The sequence below is a fragment of the Salmo salar genome, chromosome ssa27 (assembly GCF_905237065.1).
Source record: "Salmo salar chromosome ssa27, Ssal_v3.1, whole genome shotgun sequence".
NCBI classification, from domain to species: Eukaryota; Metazoa; Chordata; class Actinopteri; order Salmoniformes; family Salmonidae; genus Salmo; species Salmo salar.
The window spans coordinates 8,348,568-8,369,161 of record NC_059468.1 but is presented as its reverse complement, the minus strand read 5'-3'; the positions used below and the strand labels follow the sequence as shown (position 1 = coordinate 8,369,161).

At 41.7% G+C, this 20,594-nt stretch overlaps 1 protein-coding gene across 5 annotated transcripts in view; it reads right to left on the bottom strand.

The window, feature by feature from the left end:
• Nucleotides 1-9,338: 9,338 nt before the first annotated feature.
• Nucleotides 9,339-20,594, bottom strand: part of zmym4.1 (zinc finger MYM-type containing 4, tandem duplicate 1) — a 31,761-nt gene continuing 20,505 nt past the window's right edge. For all 5 annotated transcript variants that reach the window (XM_014177534.2, XM_014177535.2, XM_014177533.2 and 2 more), the window contains 8 exons: nt 16,889-17,098; nt 16,410-16,534; nt 16,068-16,245; nt 15,665-15,816; nt 15,471-15,585; nt 14,988-15,245; nt 11,107-11,239; nt 9,339-10,884 (listed from right to left, as the gene is read on the bottom strand). In XM_014177534.2, coding sequence (XP_014033009.2) covers nt 10,650-10,884; nt 11,107-11,239; nt 14,988-15,245; nt 15,471-15,585; nt 15,665-15,816; nt 16,068-16,245; nt 16,410-16,534; nt 16,889-17,098 — 1,406 coding nt within the window. In that variant the 3' untranslated portion in view covers nt 9,339-10,649. The remainder of the gene's footprint in view (nt 10,885-11,106; nt 11,240-14,987; nt 15,246-15,470; nt 15,586-15,664; nt 15,817-16,067; nt 16,246-16,409; nt 16,535-16,888; nt 17,099-20,594) is intronic.

Below are 20,594 nucleotides of genomic sequence, written 5' to 3'. Positions count from 1 at the left end.
ACGGGCTTGACCAGGATAGGGAGACCCACTGGAGGACTGGTCCGTGGAGGAGACACGGGCTTGACCAGGATAGGGAGACCCACTGGAAGACTGGTCCGTGGAGGAGGCACGGGCTTGACCAGGATGGGAAGACATGCAGGAGGCCTTGTTCTGGGCGTAGGCACAGGACGTGCAGGGCTGGGAAGACATGCAGGAGGCCTGTTTCTGGGCGCAGGCACAGTCTTTACCAGACAACCAGCACGCACCTCAGGACGAGTATGGAGAGCTGCCTCAGGTGACATCAATTCCATGACACGCTCTGTAGGGCGAATGCCGTGCCTTATGCACCAAACTAGCAGCTCTCTCATCTCTCTCTCCTTTAATTTCCCCATTAACTCCGTCACAGTCTCTGCCTCGTACCCCTCGCTCACCTCCAATGTCAGCCCGACTGGCTCTGGTTCCGCCCTCGGCTCCGCCGACTGTCCAGTGTGCCCCCCCCAAAAAAAGTATTGGGGCTGCCTCTCGTGCTCGTTGCGCTCTCTCTCCTCATAGAATCGCCTCTCCGCTCTCGCCGCTTCAATCTCCCACTGCGGGAGGCGATAATCCCCAGCCTGAGTCCATGGTCCCTCTCCGTCCAGGATTTGTTCCCATGTCCACGAGTCCATAACGCTGTACTCCTGTTGCTCCTTCCTCCTCCGCCGCTTGGTCCTGGTTTGGTGGGTAATTCTGTAAGGGCTGTCTGAGGAAGTGGACCAAAATGCAGCAGAGTTAGTGTTCATCATCATTTAATAAAGAACGAACACTATACAATTTACAAAACAAGAAAACTGACAGCCAAACAGTCCTCTCAGGTGAAACACACTAAACAGAAACAATTACCCACAACCACAAGGAAAAACACACACTACTATATAGGACTCCCAATCAAAGGCAACTCAACACACCTGCCTTCAATTGGGAGTCCAACATCCAACTCACACGTAACACAAACAACTCTGCCACGTCCTGACCAAAACTAATACAATTGCTCCCTCTGCTGGTCAGGACGTGACAAATGGTAAATAATGGCTACATCTCAGAAAGTTTTAAACTGTCAAGAGGAGTAAAACAAGGTTGTCTACTATCGGCATATCTATTTATTATTGCTATCGAATTGTTAGCTGTTAAAATTAGATCCAACAATAATATTAAGGGATTAGAAATTTGTGGCTTAAAAACAAAGGTGTCATTGTACGCTGATGATTCATGTTTTCTTTTAAGCAATTAGAATCCATCCACAGCCTCATAGAGGTTCTAGATACTTTTGCTAACCTCTCTGGATTAAAACCAAATTATGATAAGTGTACTATATTACATATTGGATCACAAAAAAATGCAACATTTACATTAGCGTGTAGTTTACCAATAAAATGGTCTGACGGTGTCATGTTCGTTGTAGGAAGGAGACCAAAGTGCAGCGTGGGTATCGTTCCACATCTTATATTTTAATGTGAAACTTTGCAAAACAAACAATAAACTACAAACAAAACACAAACAAAACACAAACCGTGACGAAAGAGGTGCAACATGCACTAACTCAAAATAATCTCCCACAAACACTGGTGGGGAAAACAACTACTTAAATATGATCCCCAATTAGAGACAACGATGACCAGCTGCCTCTAATTGGGGATCATACAAAATCCCAACATAGAAAAAAGAAACTAGAACCAAAACAACATAGAACTAAATAAACTAGATAAACCCCCCCAGTCACGCCCTGACCTACTCTACCATAGAAAATAAGAGCTCTCTATGGTCAGGACGTGACAGACGGGGATATGGACATACTCGGTATACAAGTCCCGAAAGAAAGAAATGATCTCACTCCAATACATTTTTATAGAAAGTTAACAAAAATAGGTAAGATCTTGCTACCATGGAAAGGAAAAAACCTGTCTATTTGTAGAAAAATCACCATGATTAACTCTTTAGTCATATCACAGTTTACCTATTTGCTTATGGTTTTGCCTACGCCTAGTGACCTGCTTTTTCAATTATATGAACAAAAAACAATTTTACTTGGAATGGCAAGTCAGACAAAAATAAAAGGGCCTATTTATATAATGAATAGGAATTTGGAGGGCAGAAATGATTAAATATCAAAGCATTAGACCTCTCACTAAAGGCATCAGTCATACAAAAGTTATACTTAAATCCGAAATGGTTCTCTAGTAAATTGGTAGGAATGTCTCACCCCATGTTCAAGAATTGCCTTTTTCCCTTTATTCAGATTACAACTGCTCACTTTTGGTTGTTTGAAAACAAAATAATCTCCAAAATATCGTTATTTTTTAAACAAGCCATAGAAAGTTGGTTTCATTTTCAGTTTAATCCACCTGAAAAGACAGAACAAATAATACAACAAATAGGGGTTAAACTCAAATATACTAATTGATTAAAGAAAAATATATTTTTCGATACAAAATTAAAAAAATGTATAATGTCTGTAAATGATATCATAAATAGGACTGGTGGAGTGATGTCACACATGCAGCTAACACAGACATATGTAAATGTCTGCTCTACTCAAAATCACAACCAACTAATTGCAGCATTACCACAGAAATGGAAGAGGCAAGTAGAAGGGGGAAAAAGTAAGGAACTTGTCTGTTGGCCCTGCATTAAAGTAGCAGCAATCGACTCTGACATCCAACATTTCTAAATTTGGGGACTACCACATTAAACCGAGGGTTGAGAATCTCCCATTTTATGTCAAAGACACTAGTCACATGATCTCATTGATAGAGGGCTTAGGAAGGATACCAGAGGACACCCTGCTGTCCACGTTTGATGTACACTAACATCCCACACACTGGAGGCTTGCAGGTGCTGCAGCACTTCCTTCAGTAGAGACTCTACCCTTGCTCCATCCATCTTACAACTTACTGAACTGGTATTATCCAATAACTACTTTGTCTTTGAGTCAGACTTTTTCCTTCAAGTTCAGGGTGTAGCAATGGGCTCCCCTTTTCCCCCAACTATGCAAACCTGTATGTGGGACAATTTGAAGAAGCATTCCTTTCTAAAACAGAGAGACACCCCTTACTTTCTAAAATACTCCTATGGAAGAGATACATTACATAGATTATGTCTTTGGGCTCTGGGAAGGAAGTCAGCAGGAACTAAATTAATTCCAAACTCTACTAAACGAGAGCTCTGAATATCTCAAATTCACCATGCAGACTGATGAGAGAAATAAACTACTTGGACCTATGGATTACCAAAGAGAAAGATGGATTATCAAAGAGAATGATGCATTACACACAGACTTAAACACAAAGCCCACAGATCGCAATACCTTGCTGTGTGGATAGTATGCATCCCCTTCCCCTCAAGAATGGTCTACCATATAGCCAGTTATGCAGGGTTAAACGAATCTGTGGCCACCAGACAGATTTTGACAGCAATGCTAAAAAAATGACAGATAAATTCAAAATGAGAGGCTACAAGGACAAAACTCTTGATGCTGCAATGATGAAAATATCTCAAAAACCAAGAAGAATTACTTAAAACTGAACCAAAGAACAAAAAGACGATTTGCGTTGTTTTGCACTAAGTACACTGAGGGTTCGGAGAAAATGAAAGCAATCCTGAAAAAGCTGGCATATTCTGCAATCAGACAAAAAAATATATGTATATAAAACATTTTTTTGATAAAAATAAAAATCGCACACCCCTTCAAGGAACCCCCACTGGTGGTCTATAAGCGTGGTCACAATATTGTAGATAGCTTGGTGAGATCTGACCTGCCCCCTGAGCCCACTCAGACACTCTTGACACCTATCCCAAATGGGAACTACAAATGTGGCTCATGCAATAGCACAATAAAAACGTCTTTCTTCAGACACCCACATACAGGTCAAAAAATCCCTGTTAGGGGTATCATCTCATGCAAGACCAAGGGAGCAATCTATCTCATCACCTGTTCATGTGGAAAAGCCTACGTAGGACAAACGAAAATACAATTAAAACAACGCATAGCTGAACACCGCAGCTCAATCAGGTGTAAGAACATTGACAATCTAGTAGCAGCTCACTTTGTTGAAGCTAACCATCCCATCTCCTCCCTCAAATACACAGGCATTTAGCATGTTGCTCTACCAAAGAGAGGAGGTAACATCAAGATCCTACGACTATAAAGGGAGTCTTACTGGATATTCTATCCAAAAACATTGACCCCTAGCGGTCTGTATGTTGACTTTGATCTCAGGCCCTTATGAACAAATCTGTCTTTTCATGGGCAGCTAGTTAGCTAGTTAACATTAACCTTCTACATCTAGCTATTGAACTTCCATCCTCTCAGGCCAGAGGCACAACAATGTATGAATTAATGGTTGGATCAGAACCGCCGTTATAATCATTGGCCAGTACAGAGAATTAAGTAAAACCCCAAGTCCAAATCCCTATCGTCATCCATGGCTAATTTAGGAAAGGGACAATTTTAGCTAGCTAGCCACCGGAGGATAACAACACAACCAGATGCAACAATTAGTTTGTCAATGACGTATGCTCTCAATGGAATTTGATAGAAGTGACGCCAAATCCAAGCTGACTTCTGTTGACACTTTTTTTTTGGTGCGCCAGGACCATTCACAGTTGAGCTCGCTCATTTTAGCTCAACACTGATTGGCCATTTTTTAATACTTTTTTTTATCAAGGGAGGCCAGATGCTCACTGCCTTCCCTTGCCTTCAATTATACAAGCCACAACAATGTCATACTCGTTTGGACCAGACAGCATCAGATAGATGGCCTGCACATAGAGAGACAGAGGGGCACTGTTTCACTCGGTCGGATGCTTTCTCCTGTGCGATACATTCAGCCTCTTGCGAATTGAAAATTATGAAACAGAGAGAAAAATATTCATTATTTTATGTGAAGCCTGGCTTCCCTTGGCATCTATGAATACACACCACTGCTTCTTGAAGGTTCTCCCATCTCCACAGAGGAACTCTGGAACTCTGTCAGAGTGACCATTGGTGTTCTTGGTCACCTCCCTGACCCTCCCAGGCCCTTCTCCCCCAATTGCTCAGTTTGGACAGGTGGCCAGCTCTAGAAAGAGTCTTGGTGGTTCCAAACTTCTTCCATTTAAGAATGATGGAGGCCATTGTGTTTTTGGGGACCTTCAGTGCTGTAGACATGTTTAAATACCATTCCCCAAATCCGTGCCTCGACACAATCCTGTCTTGGAGCTCTACCAACAATTCCTTCTTGGCTTGGTTTTGGTTTTGACATGCATTGTCAACTGTAGGACCTTATATAGACAGGTGTGTGCCTTTCCAAATCATGTCCAATCAATTGAATTGACCACAAGTGGACTCCAATCAAGTTGTAGAAACATCTCAAGAATGGTCAATGGAAACAGGATGCATCTGAGCTCAATAACTTAACAAAATGTGGAAAAAGGGAAGGGGTCTGAATTATTTCTGAATGCACTGTATAATGTCGAACCAATTAATAAATCCCCTATAGGTTGGTGGTAGTTTAATTCATCATATTATTTATCTGTCTCCTCAGCTGGTGACCCTGATTCCCAACATCAAGTGGGGTCAAAGGTCAGAGCATGTGGATGGGACTCTGAAAGGGGTTCTTGCGACTCTCTGTGTTCTTCTGATGTGTGCCGTCATTGTTCTGAGAATTGTCTGTGAGCGTTGACCCTTCTGGAGGAGCTGGCTAGTGAGATGTAGAGAATTGACTAGTGAGCACTATTCTTTTACAGGAGCTTTATGGGACAAAATATTGTCATTTATTTCCTAAAATAAGTGCTTTTGACATAATGCATCTGGATGTAGAGAAGATGGGTCAAGCTCCTATATATTTCTGATGGACTGTATGTATTTCAGCAACTAGCTTTAACTATCAATAATGGCGAGCCACAAGATATGAAAGCCGAGAGCAGAGCTCTTAAAAATCACTAAGACTTAATGTAAAATCTAACAGCAGGTGAGCAATCAGCTTTCTACTCGAGTATGCTCTGCTATGGTAAACAAATAGTATTGTCTGTCATCAATAGAGCATTTCAATTGAACTCGGTGACATTTTCATCCCTAAAGTGTATTAGAAAACGGTGCTACCATGTTATGGCCTTAAGTAGAACACATGCAATGGTTCCTTGAATATTGTAGAGCATGTACACTATCATGATTTTCGCATAGCTCACATGTAACCTTGTATACTATGAGCAGTCACACACTCTATCATTGCCATGGCAATGCGAGTTGTGTACAACCTATTAAGTATAGATATGAGGCTAGAGAATATGGTGCTGAAATACAGATTCAAAAATTCCAAACAACCGGAATTCTTGAGCAGAGCTCTCACACAATGTAAAGCCCCTTTGAGGCCGTAGTGAAATGGGCTATATTGGACTACTGTACTGTATTACATGATCTGTCAATAGTCATGCTTGTCCTGCTTGCGATGAACAACTATGAGTCCAGGCCACAAGAAGTAATGGTACTTTCCCACATGCTACTTTCCCAGCCAACAGCACATTTCCGATGATGTTCACTCCCTGTGTGATTGGGAAAATAAATACCCCTAAATGTTAATTTCAGTGTCCTGAATCAATATATTGTGTAAAGGCCCATATCAAAAGGGAATATAACATGGAAATATGAAACATTCGTGCGTACTAGAATCTCACTCACCCGTGTTTGTACAGCAAATGGGTAGAATTCTCAATTCTTGATGTTTTAAAAACGGTTGAGAATTAAGCAATAAAGTACCTTCCCCTTTTCTCTTCTGAAGAAATCATATTTAGCATTTGTACAGTGTGAAATCATCATTTCCTCATAACCCTGAAGCGGTTAAACCATAGTAGCACTCAGAAATGATTTATGTTTTTTAAGACATTTTTAGATGAGCAAGTTGGTGCAAAGAGCCATTACCTTGAAGACCAGTTCTGGATTGGGTTAACAGATGAACAAGAGGGAGCGTGGTTATAGTGAGGGAAAAAAATATTTGATCCCCTGCTGATTTTGTACATTTGCCCACTGACAAAGAAATGACCAGTCTATAATTTTAATGGTAGGTTTATTTGAACACAGAGACAGAATAACAACAAAGAAATCCAGAAAAACGTATGTCAAAAATGTTATAAATTGATTTGCATTTTAATGAGGGAATTAAGTATTTGACCCCTCTGCAAAACATGACTTAGTAGTTGGAGGCAAAACCCTTGTTGGCAATCACAGAGGTCAGACGTTTCTTGTAGTTGGCCACCAGGTTTGCACACATCTCAGGAGGGATTTTGTCCCACTCCTCTTTGCAGATCTTCTTGAAGTCATTAAGGTTTCGAGGCTGACGTTTGGCAACTCGAACCTTCAGCTCCCTCCACAGATTTTCTATGGGATTAAGGTCTGGAGACTGGCTAGGCCACTCCAGGACCTTAATGTGCTTCTTCTTGAGCCACTCCTTTGTTGCGTTGGCCGTGTGTTTTGGGTCATTGTCATGCTGGAATACCCATCCACGACCCATTTTCAATGCCCTGGCTGAGGGAAGGAGGTTCTCACCCAAGATTTGACGGTACATGGCCCCGTCCATCGTCCCTTTGATGCGGTGAAGTTGTCCTGTCCCCTTAGCAGAAAAACACCCCCAAAGCATAATGTTTCCACCTCCATGTTTGACGGTGGGGATGGTGTTCTTGGGGTCATAGGCAGCATTTCTCCTCCTCCAAACACGGCGAGTTGAGTTGATGCCAAAGAGCTCCATTTTGGTCTCATCTGACCACAACACTTTCACCCAGTTGTCCTCGGAGTCATTCAGATGTTCATTGGCAAACTTCAGACGGGCATGTATATGTGCTTTCTTGAGCAGGGGGACCTTGCGGGCGCTGCAGGATTTCAGTCCTTCATGGCGTAGTGTGTTACCAATTGTTTTGTTGGTGACTATGGTCCCAGCTGCCTTGAGATCATTGACAAGATCCTCCCGTGTAGTTCTGGGCTGATTCCTCACCGTTCTCATGATCATTGCAACTCCACGAGGTGAGATCTTGCATGGAGCCCCAGGCCGAGGGAGATTGACAGTTCTTTTGTGTTTCTTCCATTTGCGAATAATCACACCAACTGTTGTCACCTTCTCACCGAGCTGCTTGGCGATGGTCTTGTAGCCCATTCCAGCCTTGTGTAAGTCTACAATCTTGTCCCTGACATCCTCGGAGAGCTCTTTGGTCTTGGCCATGGTGGAGAGTTTGGAATCTGATTGATTGAGTGCTTCTGTGGACAGGTGTCTTTTATACAGGTAACAAACTGAGATTAGGAGCACTCCCTTTAAGAGTGTGCTCCTAATCTCAGCTCATTACCTGTATAAAAAGACACCTGGGAGCCAGAAATCTTTGATTGAGAGGGGGTCAAATACTTATTTCCCTCATTAAAATGCAAATCAATTTATAACATTTTTGACATGCGTTTTTCTGGATACTTTGTTGTTATTCTGTCTCTCACTGTTCAAATAAACCTACCATTAAAATTATAGATTGATCATTTCTTTGTCAGTGGGCAAACGTACAAAATCAGCAGGGGATCAAATACCTTTTCACCTCACTGTATAGGTGGACAACATACCTAGCTCCAAATAAAATAACAGAATATTGTATTGAAATAGTGATGCACTCACTTTAGATGAAAACTATAAACCATGATCATTCAGTTGCACATATTGCATCAATTAAAGTATATTGTGAAGACTTTTCTATGACATACGCCCCCCCCCCCAAAAAAAATGGAGGAAATCAAAGGTTCATTCAAACAATGTCGTTTGTTTGAGGACATGGATCATATGAATTGTCATTCCTCTGATTATGCGTTACCCATCCTTCTACTCTAGCTTCCAGTGGGGTAATCATGAGCCTGATATGTGGAAAGGAGTCCAAAGATAATATCCCAATGGTGAAGACTGTGCTAGAATGGGAGAAAAGTACCTCGTAAGTTGGAAATACCCAAGAGTTGGTTTGACGTCAGCTGGGTTTTACCAAACAGAAAAATGTGACTATGTCAAGCGCATGACACAGTATCTTTGTTTAACTCTCAAGTGTCTTGAAATGTGCTCATAAAGCCAAAGTACATTTCAAGTACTTGTTTTCTTGCTAACATTGATGAATGAAGAGTTAAGGGGTTTCTGGGCTGATTACTGACATCTTACTGTATCTGAAGTTTTAGTTAGTGTTTTATACTCTGCTAGGGTGTGAATCTAGCCACCTTCAACTGGCTAACAGAATTGATCAGAGATCTTCAAGCCTAAATCATATGACCACAAGAAATGTATTATTTTAAAACAATCTGGAATTAACTGGATAAATAAATCTTCAAAAACTAAACATGAGTTTTTTGGCATTTATTTAAAAATAATATTTAATACAAAAGTTTCTCAGAACAAAGTCGAAGAGACGCACCTCTGTAAACCATTATGGGGGGCACTTAATGTAAAATTGCTCGTCTTTGCAGATAAACTGTCAATATGGCCTCAAACTATCGCATATTCATTTCTAATTCCACTTTGAGGATGCAGGGTTCTCTCCATATTCCTGATATCACACCAAAATCACAAGTGTTTGGATGTTCTACATAGGGAAACACAGAATGACAAATGTTTTCCCCCCAAACGACATTATACATGCTTTCTTGTGTATGCATGTGGGAGCACTAATGTGACAAAGCATTTTTGGCAAGTTCAAATGACTCCAAATATAACGCAATAGACAGTTAATGGCATGGGTCTGCCTCCCACCAATTTTAGTAGGCAATGGACTTGGACAACGCTATTGACAGCTAGTTATATCCCTCTGCATTTGGTCAATGTTCTCATTCCCATAAACAACAGCAAACAACAGCAAAGACCAGAAATAGTCATAATATATCCTTTAACATACAAAATCACTAAAACAACTTTGTTGACATGGCTGAATGACATCCGCAATAATAAAAACCAACATTTTCAAAGCGTCTTCATATTTGTAGTGATCCCAGAGATAAGAACTCTGCATAAGAAAGGACTTGGTCAGATATAGCATAAGTCAATGTGATAGGCAACTTCTTAAAAGCGTCTTCCCAATCGGAGTACATATTGAATGGGCTGGAGAGCATTGCATCGTATTGTGAAGTGAAAGAACTTGAAAAGATCTTGTTAACCAAACTTGTTTCTCTCTATGACCACAATTATGCTCGCCAGGGTTGGGGTCAATTCTATTTCAATTCAGGAAGTACACTAAAATTCTAATTCTCTTTAATGCTTTTCAATTGGTAACATTTTGAATGGGAGTTTGGTTCACTTTCTTAATTGACTGGAATTTAAACGGTATTGACCCCAACCACGCTCACAAATGCAGTAATGTGATTCTTCTTAAAGTGATTCCTTCTACTGTTTCCTCCACTTGATTTTGAAAGACCAGACAGCCTGAACAGTGTCTCTCTTCAGTCCCAGTTGTGTGGTTGAGCGTCAGTTCATAACTGCGTTTACACACATTCCCTACACATTGTGTACACGACACATTCTCAGTCTATAGGTGTGCGAACACACTACTCTTCGCACATGGCTGGAGTCCTTACGGATCAACACGTAGTGTATGTGTGTGTATGTATGCAAACAAGAGCTTCTAACTGTGTATGTGTGTGTGGGCACCACTCCTCATAGTTAATCAGTCTCGTCACTGTCTTGGTCAGGGGTCCACTCAGGGTCCTTGGATTGGGGCTCGTTTCTTTGGGGGTCTCCCAGATGGATCTCCCTGACGGTGAGGATGCGTGTCAGCATGGTGTCCAAGGTGTGGTCATCCAGGCCCTGGGAGGAGAACCACATGGGGCTGTTGGGGACGCACGAGCGTTCCGGGAGCAGGAAGAACACGTTGGTGCGCTGTTTCACTGAGTCCGAGCTGGAGAGAAGAGGGCGAGGAGGAGAGAAGAGGGCGAGGAGGAGAGAAGAGGGCGAGGAGGAGAGCTCCGTGTTCGAGTTTTTAAATGATATGAGGAAAGATTTCAGAAAAGCAGTTTTGAAAAGCAATTTCAAGAACAAGATTTTAGGTTACAGTACTTGGTTAGATTGGCCTGCAGAATGGGGAGATTAAAGGTATGCAGTATGTGTGTGTGTCACTCACCACTTGGAGAGGTAGAATTCGTACAATCGGACAGGACAGCGGAGGGGATTCTCACTGTTCTCCATCATCTCCAGCACCTCCTCTTTCTCCTCGTCCTCCCTCTTCCTCTTCGCTGCCACACCGTCTGCATCGGCTACACACACACACACACACACAGGCAATGAATACATAAAAATCAAATGTGATCGATATTGTACTTTTCACATTAGTAAAAACAGCAACCCACACTTAAGGCTCATTGTTTTAAGCTTGCTAAATAAATAGCTAGCTACAGAAATGGATTGACATCTTTAGGCTAACTCAATCAGCGCACAGGCCGTATTGAAAAAAACAACGAATTCGCGGACCAGACATAACCTATTTGTTTTGACCAACTACAAAAAAAAAATTAAAAACTTGCAACTGCGACAAACTGGCCATGGTTTAATTAGAAAAAATGTGTCTCTTTATAATGTCCACTCATGTACATAGGATGCTGTATGTAGCATTTTAACATAATAAAACTAAAGAGAGAAATATTTGTCCAGCCTTTGCTGCTATGCTTGCAAATGTGCATAATATGCTGCGACCCAAATCAAAAAGTATTGAACTCCTCCACCAAATAACATTATTTTTTTTTTTCCCGCACTGCATGGATCACCAGTGAGGTCGAGTGCAGCGTTGCGGTTTGGTGCACTCAAACTGTCTTGTAGTGGAGTAGCCAGCCTAGGCTACTGCTCAAATGTTGCTGTCATAGACCTACATGTTTCTACTTGGCATGGTGTTTTGTTGCAGGTTTCGTTTTTTGGTTATTCATTTGTCAAGCTTTAAAAACCGAAGACAGACTGCAACATTTTGGTAGCCTAGCTAGGACTGTGTGTTGCATGTGTCTGTACACTCACCCTCCCCTGAGGCTGAACGGGACCAACAAAAGCAGCGCAATTGAAGTTCAATTCACGGATGACGCAAGCGCATGTTGCTGTAATTTCATAAAGTAGATGACAACTGTTGACTAGCTTGTGTCCCCTATTCGGCCCGCGGGCCTTGAGACACATGCGCTAGCGTATTAGCCAAGTTATGACTGACTTGTTATCAGTCCTTGCTAGTTTGATTGTACTGAGATACTTAGAGTCGTCCGTTTTTGTTCAAAATATTGAGTCATTGAAACAAACGGTGCATCCCGAAAGGGTGGCGGCAGCAAACACTGCACCAGGACAGCTGTGATTTACAACCTGATACCAATATTTTTGGGATTACCAAGAAATGTATTGGTGAATTATATTAATCATGCATTGAACTGCATCCATCCATTGTGCAAACAATACCTTACTGTACGTCATGGATTTTTTTGTAAAAAATAACCTATTTTTAAAGTCTGTTGGTTTTGTAGCATAAACTGAGAATTTGATATTTTTGACTGATATGATTATATGTTTGTTTCATATCTGCAAAGTATTTAAAACACGTTCTGTTCCACTTTCAGTTTCAATATGGCAGATATTGCATTCATTGTGTATCAAGTTTACAAACTATAATTTCAAGTTCATCAAATATATACAGTATCAGTCAAAAGTTGACACTCATTCCAGGGGTTTTTCTTTATTATTACTATTATCTACATTGGACAATAATAGTGAAGACATAAAAACTATGAAATGACACACATGGAATCATGTAGTAACCAAAAAAAAGTGTTAAATCAAAATAAATGTGATTTTCTTCAAAGTAGCCACCCTTTGCCTTGATGACAGCTTTGCACTCTGTTGGCATTCTCTCAACCAGATTGCATTTCAATTAACAAGTGTGCCTTGTTAAAAGTTAATTTGTGGAACTTAATGCGTTTGAGCCAATTAGTTGTGTTTTGACAAGGTAGGGGTGGTATACAGAAGATAGCTCTATTTGATAAAATACCAAGTCCATATTATGACAAGAACGGCTCAAATAAGCAAAGAAAAAACGGCAGTCCATCATTACTTTAAGACATGGTCAGTCAGCGCGGAACATTTCAAGAACTTAACGTTTCTTCAAGTGCAGTTGCAAAAGCCATCAAGCGCTATGATGAAACTGGCTCTCATAAGGACAGCCACACTAAAGGAAGACCCAGAGTTACCTCTGCTGCAGAGGATAAGTTCATTAGAGTTACCAGCCTCAGATATTGCAGCCCAAATAAATGCTTCAGAGTTCAAGTAACAGACACATCTCAACATCAACTGTTCAGAGACTGCGTGAATCAGACCTTCATGGTCAAATTTCTGCAAAGAAACCACTACTAAAGGACACCAATAAGAAGAAGAGACTTGCTTGAGCCAAGAAACACGAGCAATGGACATTAACCGGTCTGATGAGTCCAAATATGAGATTATTGGTTCCAACCGTCGTGTCGTTGTGAGATACAGAGTAGGTGAACAGATGATCTCCGCATGCGTGGTTCCCACCGTGACACATGGAGGAGGTGGTGTGATGGTGCTGTGCTGGTACCACTGTCAGTGATTTATTAACAATTCAAGGCACACTTAACCAGCATGGCTATGGCTACCACAGCATTCTGCAGCGATACGCCAGCCCATCTGGTAAGCGCGTAGTTGGACTATAATTTGTTTTTCAACAGGACAATGACCCAACACACCTCCAGGATATGTAAGGGCCATTTGACCAAGAAGGAGAGCGATCGAGTGCTGCATCAGATGACCTGGCCTCCACAATCACCCGACCTCAACCCAATTGAAATGGTGGGATGAGTTGGACCGCAGAGTGAAGGAAAAGCAACCAACAAGTGCTCAGCATATGTGGGAACTCCTTCAATACTGTTGGAAAAGCATTCCAGGTGAAGCTGGTAGAGAATGCCAAGAGTGTGCAAAGGGTGGCTACTTTGAAGAATCTCAAATATAAAACATATTTAGATTTGTTTTACTCTTTTTTTGGTTACTACATGATTCCATATGTGTCATTTCATAGTTGTGATGTCGTCACTATTATTCTACAATGTAGAAAACAGTAAAAATAAAGAAAAACCCTGCAATGAGTAGGTGTATCCAAACTTTCGTACAGCAAAACGGATAACACCATCGCGTTCGTGAGTCTCATCTTTCCATAGAGGGGTAGTTGTACGTTCGGACGCTACAGAAGTTTTTGTGAGAAGACCGATTTTCGGGATGTCTCATGGTCTGACAAACACCGCTCTAGCTCTGTCACCACAGATGCATAAGTGCGACAGGCGGATGCGAAACGCATCCTATGCAAAAAATGAGATCCCTCGCTTAAACTCACAGGTTTTTAAATTATTTTATTTAAATTATTATTATGCCAATTAGATTAGTAGGCAAAACCAAATTGCTGTTTTTGTCACAGTCCTAACGCGTCCTGCATGTTCTGTGAGCATCAGATGGTAATTCCAGAGAATCTTAGCTTAGCCCAAACGGTTCAAACGCTAGAGTGAAATTCATAGGAATTCATGGCTTCAGAAACTGCCAGAGACCTGTTATCACAGATCGTTTGATTCTATCTATTCTCTTCTACCATTCCTTGCCGGAAAAGTAGCAAGATATGGTCTCTGGTTTTGAATCAATCTAGAGAACTGAATCTGAACGCATCTGAGGAATTGAAAATTAAACTTTAGAAAACTTGAAATGATAGTTCATGAACTTGATACAGACAATGAATGCAATGCCTACCATATTGAAACTGAATATATAAATATTATATTTGAAAAGGTAATTACATAGAAATGTTATGCACTATTTATCCAATTCAGTTTCAAATCATGAAATACAAGGTACATTTATGAATTCAATGATTCAATATGTGCGTTTAAAATAAAAACATATTGAATTCAAATACAGTTTCTGTTGCAACTGAACTTGCTCCATAGAGCGAAGGAGGAGAAAACCAAATAGGCAAAGCACCTGCTGTCTCAGTTGCAAGGTCCTTCTTCGGGATGGGCGGGTAGAAGCGCAGGAAGTTGGACTTGGTGTTGTCGTGGATGGACTTAGTGCAGCGCATGACGTGGGCGAAGGAGAGCTGGCGGTGCTGAGCCACCGTCTTGAACTGGAAGAACTTGGTGCAGAAGAAGAGCAGTGTGTTGAGCAGCACGATGGGAGAGTAGGCCCCCAGCTGTTTACAGTCCCACAGGTACTCCTCCTCCACCCGCGAGTGCAGGTAGCCTGGGAGAGAGCAATTCCAACATTAAAGACCTTTCAATAAGCATACTAATAACACATACCTAACACCCTCAAATACATGAAAGGAACGCAAGAGAGGGGGAGAATGTGAGTTAAGGTGAAGGATGACAGACGACAAGTGGGAGGTCATTCACAACAGTGGAGTAAGCAAAAGGCCTTATTACAACCTTTAAGTTATACACTGTTTACGAGTGTGTGTTTTCTTACCACTGGCAGTTATGGTAGGTTTGAAGTCTTTCAGCAGCTTGGTGATCTCCAGTGTGAACTTGCCATAGAAGAGATCAGTGAATATGTTCTCCATGCGCCCATTCTGAAATAAGTACTGCAGAAGGAGAGGCAGAAATCAACAGAATGATATCATCAGAAGTGAGAGTGTTTGAACGTGTGTGTGTGTGTCCTACCTGCTGGATGCCGAGGCAGAGATAGAACAGACTGTCCTGGCTGTAGGACTCGCCGTTGGGTCGTTTGACTTCACAGATAAACCGACAGAGACCGTAGCCCAGCTCTGCTGTTGTGCACTTTAAAACATCCTCCTTTATCTCCATTGGCCGCGCTGTAACAGGGGGAACAGAACGTTATTCAGTGTACCGACTTACATGATTCCCGGAAGCAATTAAGGAGGCAGGTTTAATTCTATAAAGAGGCAGTCAATTAAAGAAGCAAAGCAACAAAATGTGTGATATCAGGGTTTTCAGGAAATGAAAAGTTAAAATATAGTCATGTTTGCCTGTGCTTGAGTGTGATATGGTCAGGGCAGGGGGTGGGTGCGCGTGCATGCACAAGTGTATCAGTGAGCAGACCCACAGCCAAATCGAGGCTTCTCCAGGTCAGGCTGGGTCTTGCTCCACTGGACCCATCTCTTCCAGGCGTCCACCCCGTACATGTGCTGCAGTTTGGGGGGCTCGCCGGGCACCACGTCACTCTTGGCCGCACCCAGCGAAGGCACCGCTGACGCCGTCTCTGCTGCTCTCGACTTACGCTTCTGTGGGGTCAAGGGGGGAGAGAGAGAGAGAGAGAGACCCACAGACAAAATATTTACAAAGTATTTTAAAAAAGGAGCACTGCTGGGAGTTGAAATATGGAAATAAATGGCTGAAGGCGCCCGTTGAAAGGAGTCTTATTTAGACTACTCTTTTGGGCTCGTACCTTTTTCTTCTGTGGCAAGCCATCCCGAGCTTTCCTTCTGGCTCTTCGTCGTGGAGGAGAAGGAGGTGGACTGGGACTTCTATCCCTCTCCTGATCCCTCCAATGGGCCATCAGCTCCAGGGTTTCTGACAAAACCGATGCAGATATTTGAAAACAACTGACGACAATGAGAATGAGGCCAGCTGAATTGTAGTGCGTTGAATGAAAGCGTTTTGACTTACTGATGCTGGTTACATGTTCAAAACATAACAGGACAGTTGAAAGACGGAACGCCACAGAGCTAGAAGCCATTCAATATAAAGTCTCAATATGTTTTGACTATATAATTACCTTCAAAAAAAGATTGACAGTCTTCAACCAACTTATACAAGTTATACTTCAGGGAAAAAAAGTCTAAAACCAGATTGGGTCCATATAAATATTGCTAAAATCAGGAATCCCTAATAAGTGTGGAGGTGTAAAAGTCGAGCATCACTCACGGACTGGGAAGTCAGCCTCTATGTCCATGACGGGGGGTGGGGGGGTGGCGGGGACATTGATGTCCACGATGGGTCGGAGCGTCTCGTGGGCGTAGGGTCGACTGTGGCGCGATGAGACGCCAGGGGTGGGAGGTGGCTCGTCATCCCAAGTGGTGAGGAAGTTGCTCAGTTCGTCTGTGTCCAGGTCTCCACTGTAGGTGCTGCCCTGGTCTGGTCCCCAGAGAGAGAGAGAGAAAAAAAAAAAAAGCATTTAAGTTATGGGACAGCTCTCAAAATATGTCGGAAACCCTCTCTTTAACCGCCCGTTATTTTCTTGACAGTGAAGTAGGAAGTGCTTGTTAAAATGGTGCTATTAACATTTCAGTTTCTTTGAGATTTATTGATATCACCATGTAGTTACTATTGTTCTGAATTATTTCAGATCAGTTCTAGAAACTATTGTTACTACATAGTCCTTAAAGTTCCATCCTGGCCCACATACCACCATGGCCACCAAATCACCCCTAGCTGTCCAATTGGCTCATTCATCCCCTCACCTCTCCCCTGCAAGTATTCCCCAGGTTGTTGCTGCAAAGGAGAATATGTCCTCAGTGAACTTACCTACAATAAGGGTTAAAAAAAAAAGAGGTATCTATAGTAATGAGGCAAAGCAAACTTCTAAGCTCAATTAACTAATACTAGTGAGGCACCGATATGACATTTTGAGCCGACACCGATATCTGATATTTTCCTTAGCGGCCTTTTAAGAATTCTAGTAGTTAAATAGTTAACACACACACACACAGCGGTCTAAGGCAATGCATCTCAGTGGAAGAGGCGTCACTACAGTCCCTGGTTTGAATCCAGGCTGTATCACATCTGGCTGTGATTGGGAGTCCCATAGGGCTTGGCCCAGCGTTGTCCGGGTTTGGCCGTCATTGTAAATAAGGAATTGTCTTATCTGACTTGCCTAGTTAAATAGAAAGTTACACACACACACACACACACACACACACACACACACACACACACACACACACACACACACACACACACACACACACACACACACACACACACACACACACACACACACACACACACACACACACACACACACACCAAAAAGTTATTTTGTTGGCATTTACGCATGTCCCCATTGCCAGTAAAACATAATCAAAACCCATTTCTTTCACTTACTTGCTGTGCTGTTTCATTGTTCATTTGTTCAGTCGTTTCATTCTCAACCAGGATTTCTATGGAACACCATTTGGGTCTTTGACATGTCAAATAAGTTTAGTGACCAATCAGGACCTGAATATGACTGCATGTCACATAACAATTGAACGTGTTCATACATTTTTCACGTAGTTATTATACATTGATTACACTATCACTTGTATTTCATGTCACAACGATTCATTGATACGTATGCTATGATGATGGTAAAGTTCTCGCGCACCTACAGTGCTGGTCATAAAAAAAGCTAGCTAGCCATTGGATGCAAACAATGTTCTTCCCCAAAAACGACAATCTGTTTCAGTAGCCATCTAGCTAGGTGTCATCTAAAATAGCCCTAATTTATAAGACAGTTCTTATTTGATTAATGGTGGTCGGACCCATCTATGTGAAGCTTGCCACAATAGGAATTAGCCACAGTAGTGGACTTTGCATTTAGCCTTCAAAATAAAACTGCCATTGACAGTGATGCAAATTAATACAAATAGTAGAATTATGCCATAATTGAATAGATCATGCTAAACGAGGTTGGAATGTTATGTAAAAATCAACAAAATACAATAATTTGTTAATTTGACAAATCGATTGAAATTACACTGGATCTATTATACTTTAGAATTGCATTGGGGGCATACTTATTTTACTGTACAGCCCTACCTATGGATTGTGGATCAATGTCATAGGGTATCAGTCTACTCAGTGACACCCAGAGAAGATTAGCGTCATAGCTCTTATTGCGGGATTCTGAAACAACTGAATTGAGCCACAATTATTGTCAACCTGTGTGTATTGAATACTATTCCAGAGGATAAACAATACTGCGTGGATGTTTTGCAGTCTGATAACTCTGAGGACTTTGGGAATAAAGAACTTGGGTACTGAGTAGACTGATACACCATTTCATTGATCCCCAATCCTTAGGTAAAGCTGTGCAATATGAAGGGGGAGGTGATTTCACAGTCCCGCAATAAGAGCTACAATGCTAATATTTGCATAAACTCTTCACAGATGTGTTCTGTGGGTGTCACCGAGTAGACTGACACCCATTTCAATGTTCCACATTCCAACCTTGTTTAACATTATCTAGTCTAAATATGGTTTTCCATCAATTGTAACCTTATGCATCCCCTTGAAAGAGGTACTTTTATTTTGAAGGCAAACCACAAATCCACTATTGTGCCTCATCATTTTTGTGGCTAGCTTCACAACACATAACCCAGGCAGGTCAAGCCTCACTAGCCAGATGAAGCTAGCTGGCTGCTTATAACATTAGCTTTAGGCAACAGGGTTAAGTAGCTGGCTAGCTATTTATTTTCATGAACTGAAGTTCAATTTCAATAGGCAAATAATAATTACTCACAAGGATTCCTAAATCATTGCTAAAGAATAATGAAAATGACTGCAGTTTCCACTGGGTCATTGCTTTCAGGCTGGTTGTATTGGTGCTAGCTAGGTACCAAGCTAAAGCTAGCTACCCCAGAAGTTGCGGTCGAACAAATTATGCTTTATTACCAACGCAGTATTGTAAACACATTGTTCGTGGCCGGTGTTTACAGACTTTTTTTGTACAGCTTTGACAGTGCTACTGATAGTGGTGGCGCTTGGCTTGCACGTGCAAATTCATACCACACAACATTCTATAATAGAATGGTGTTATTTGACGTGTCAAATTAAAAGCTTATTTAACTCATTCAAATAGTGTTATTTGACGCCTATCTTTTTTGACATGCAAAGACCCAAACGGCGTTCTATAGTATGTCGTGAAGCTAATAGCAGTGATGCTATTACTGTGTAACTCAGGTAAGGCAACATGTGAATAATTGCGCACTTAGTAATGTGTACCGGTGCTCGACCAGTTGCGAAAGCCGACATCACCCACGACAGAGAACGGTTGATTGTCAAGGGCAATGAATTCCATTATCTTGGCTTTAATGGATTTCGCCTTTGCGTTGTCTCACTGACATTTTCTAACTCTTTAAAATGACTGTTTGACTTGTTGACTGCTCGATCCACACAGCAGACATTGTGGGCTAGGTTAGGAATGCTGTGTTGCACGTGTAGCACAACATTTTACGTGCCGTCATTACGTCATGTACCCACAATATATAGGTATGCATGTCAGCTTCGACATCGGTTTTGCACATCAGCCCGATACCGATGTTGGAATTTTCAGCTAATATCGTCCGATTCTGATATGTTCACCAATATATTGTGCAGCCCTAACTAATACATTACCTGAAGTCATAATGCAGAATTCAAATTAATAATAGCTTTTTATACTCTCATTCAGCTGTAAATTGCATTTAAACGAGACTTGGTGGAAGAGCAAAGAAAGCCAAGTTATAACAAGCTCTCAAAGCTGTAGCTTGGCCTATGAAGCCATAGAGAGGGTCTCACAGGTTCAAAGACAGTGCTTACTGTCTGATTACCGAAATAGCTTATGCTCATAAGGCTACGCAACAGAACATGTTTTGCAAGTCCAGGTAAT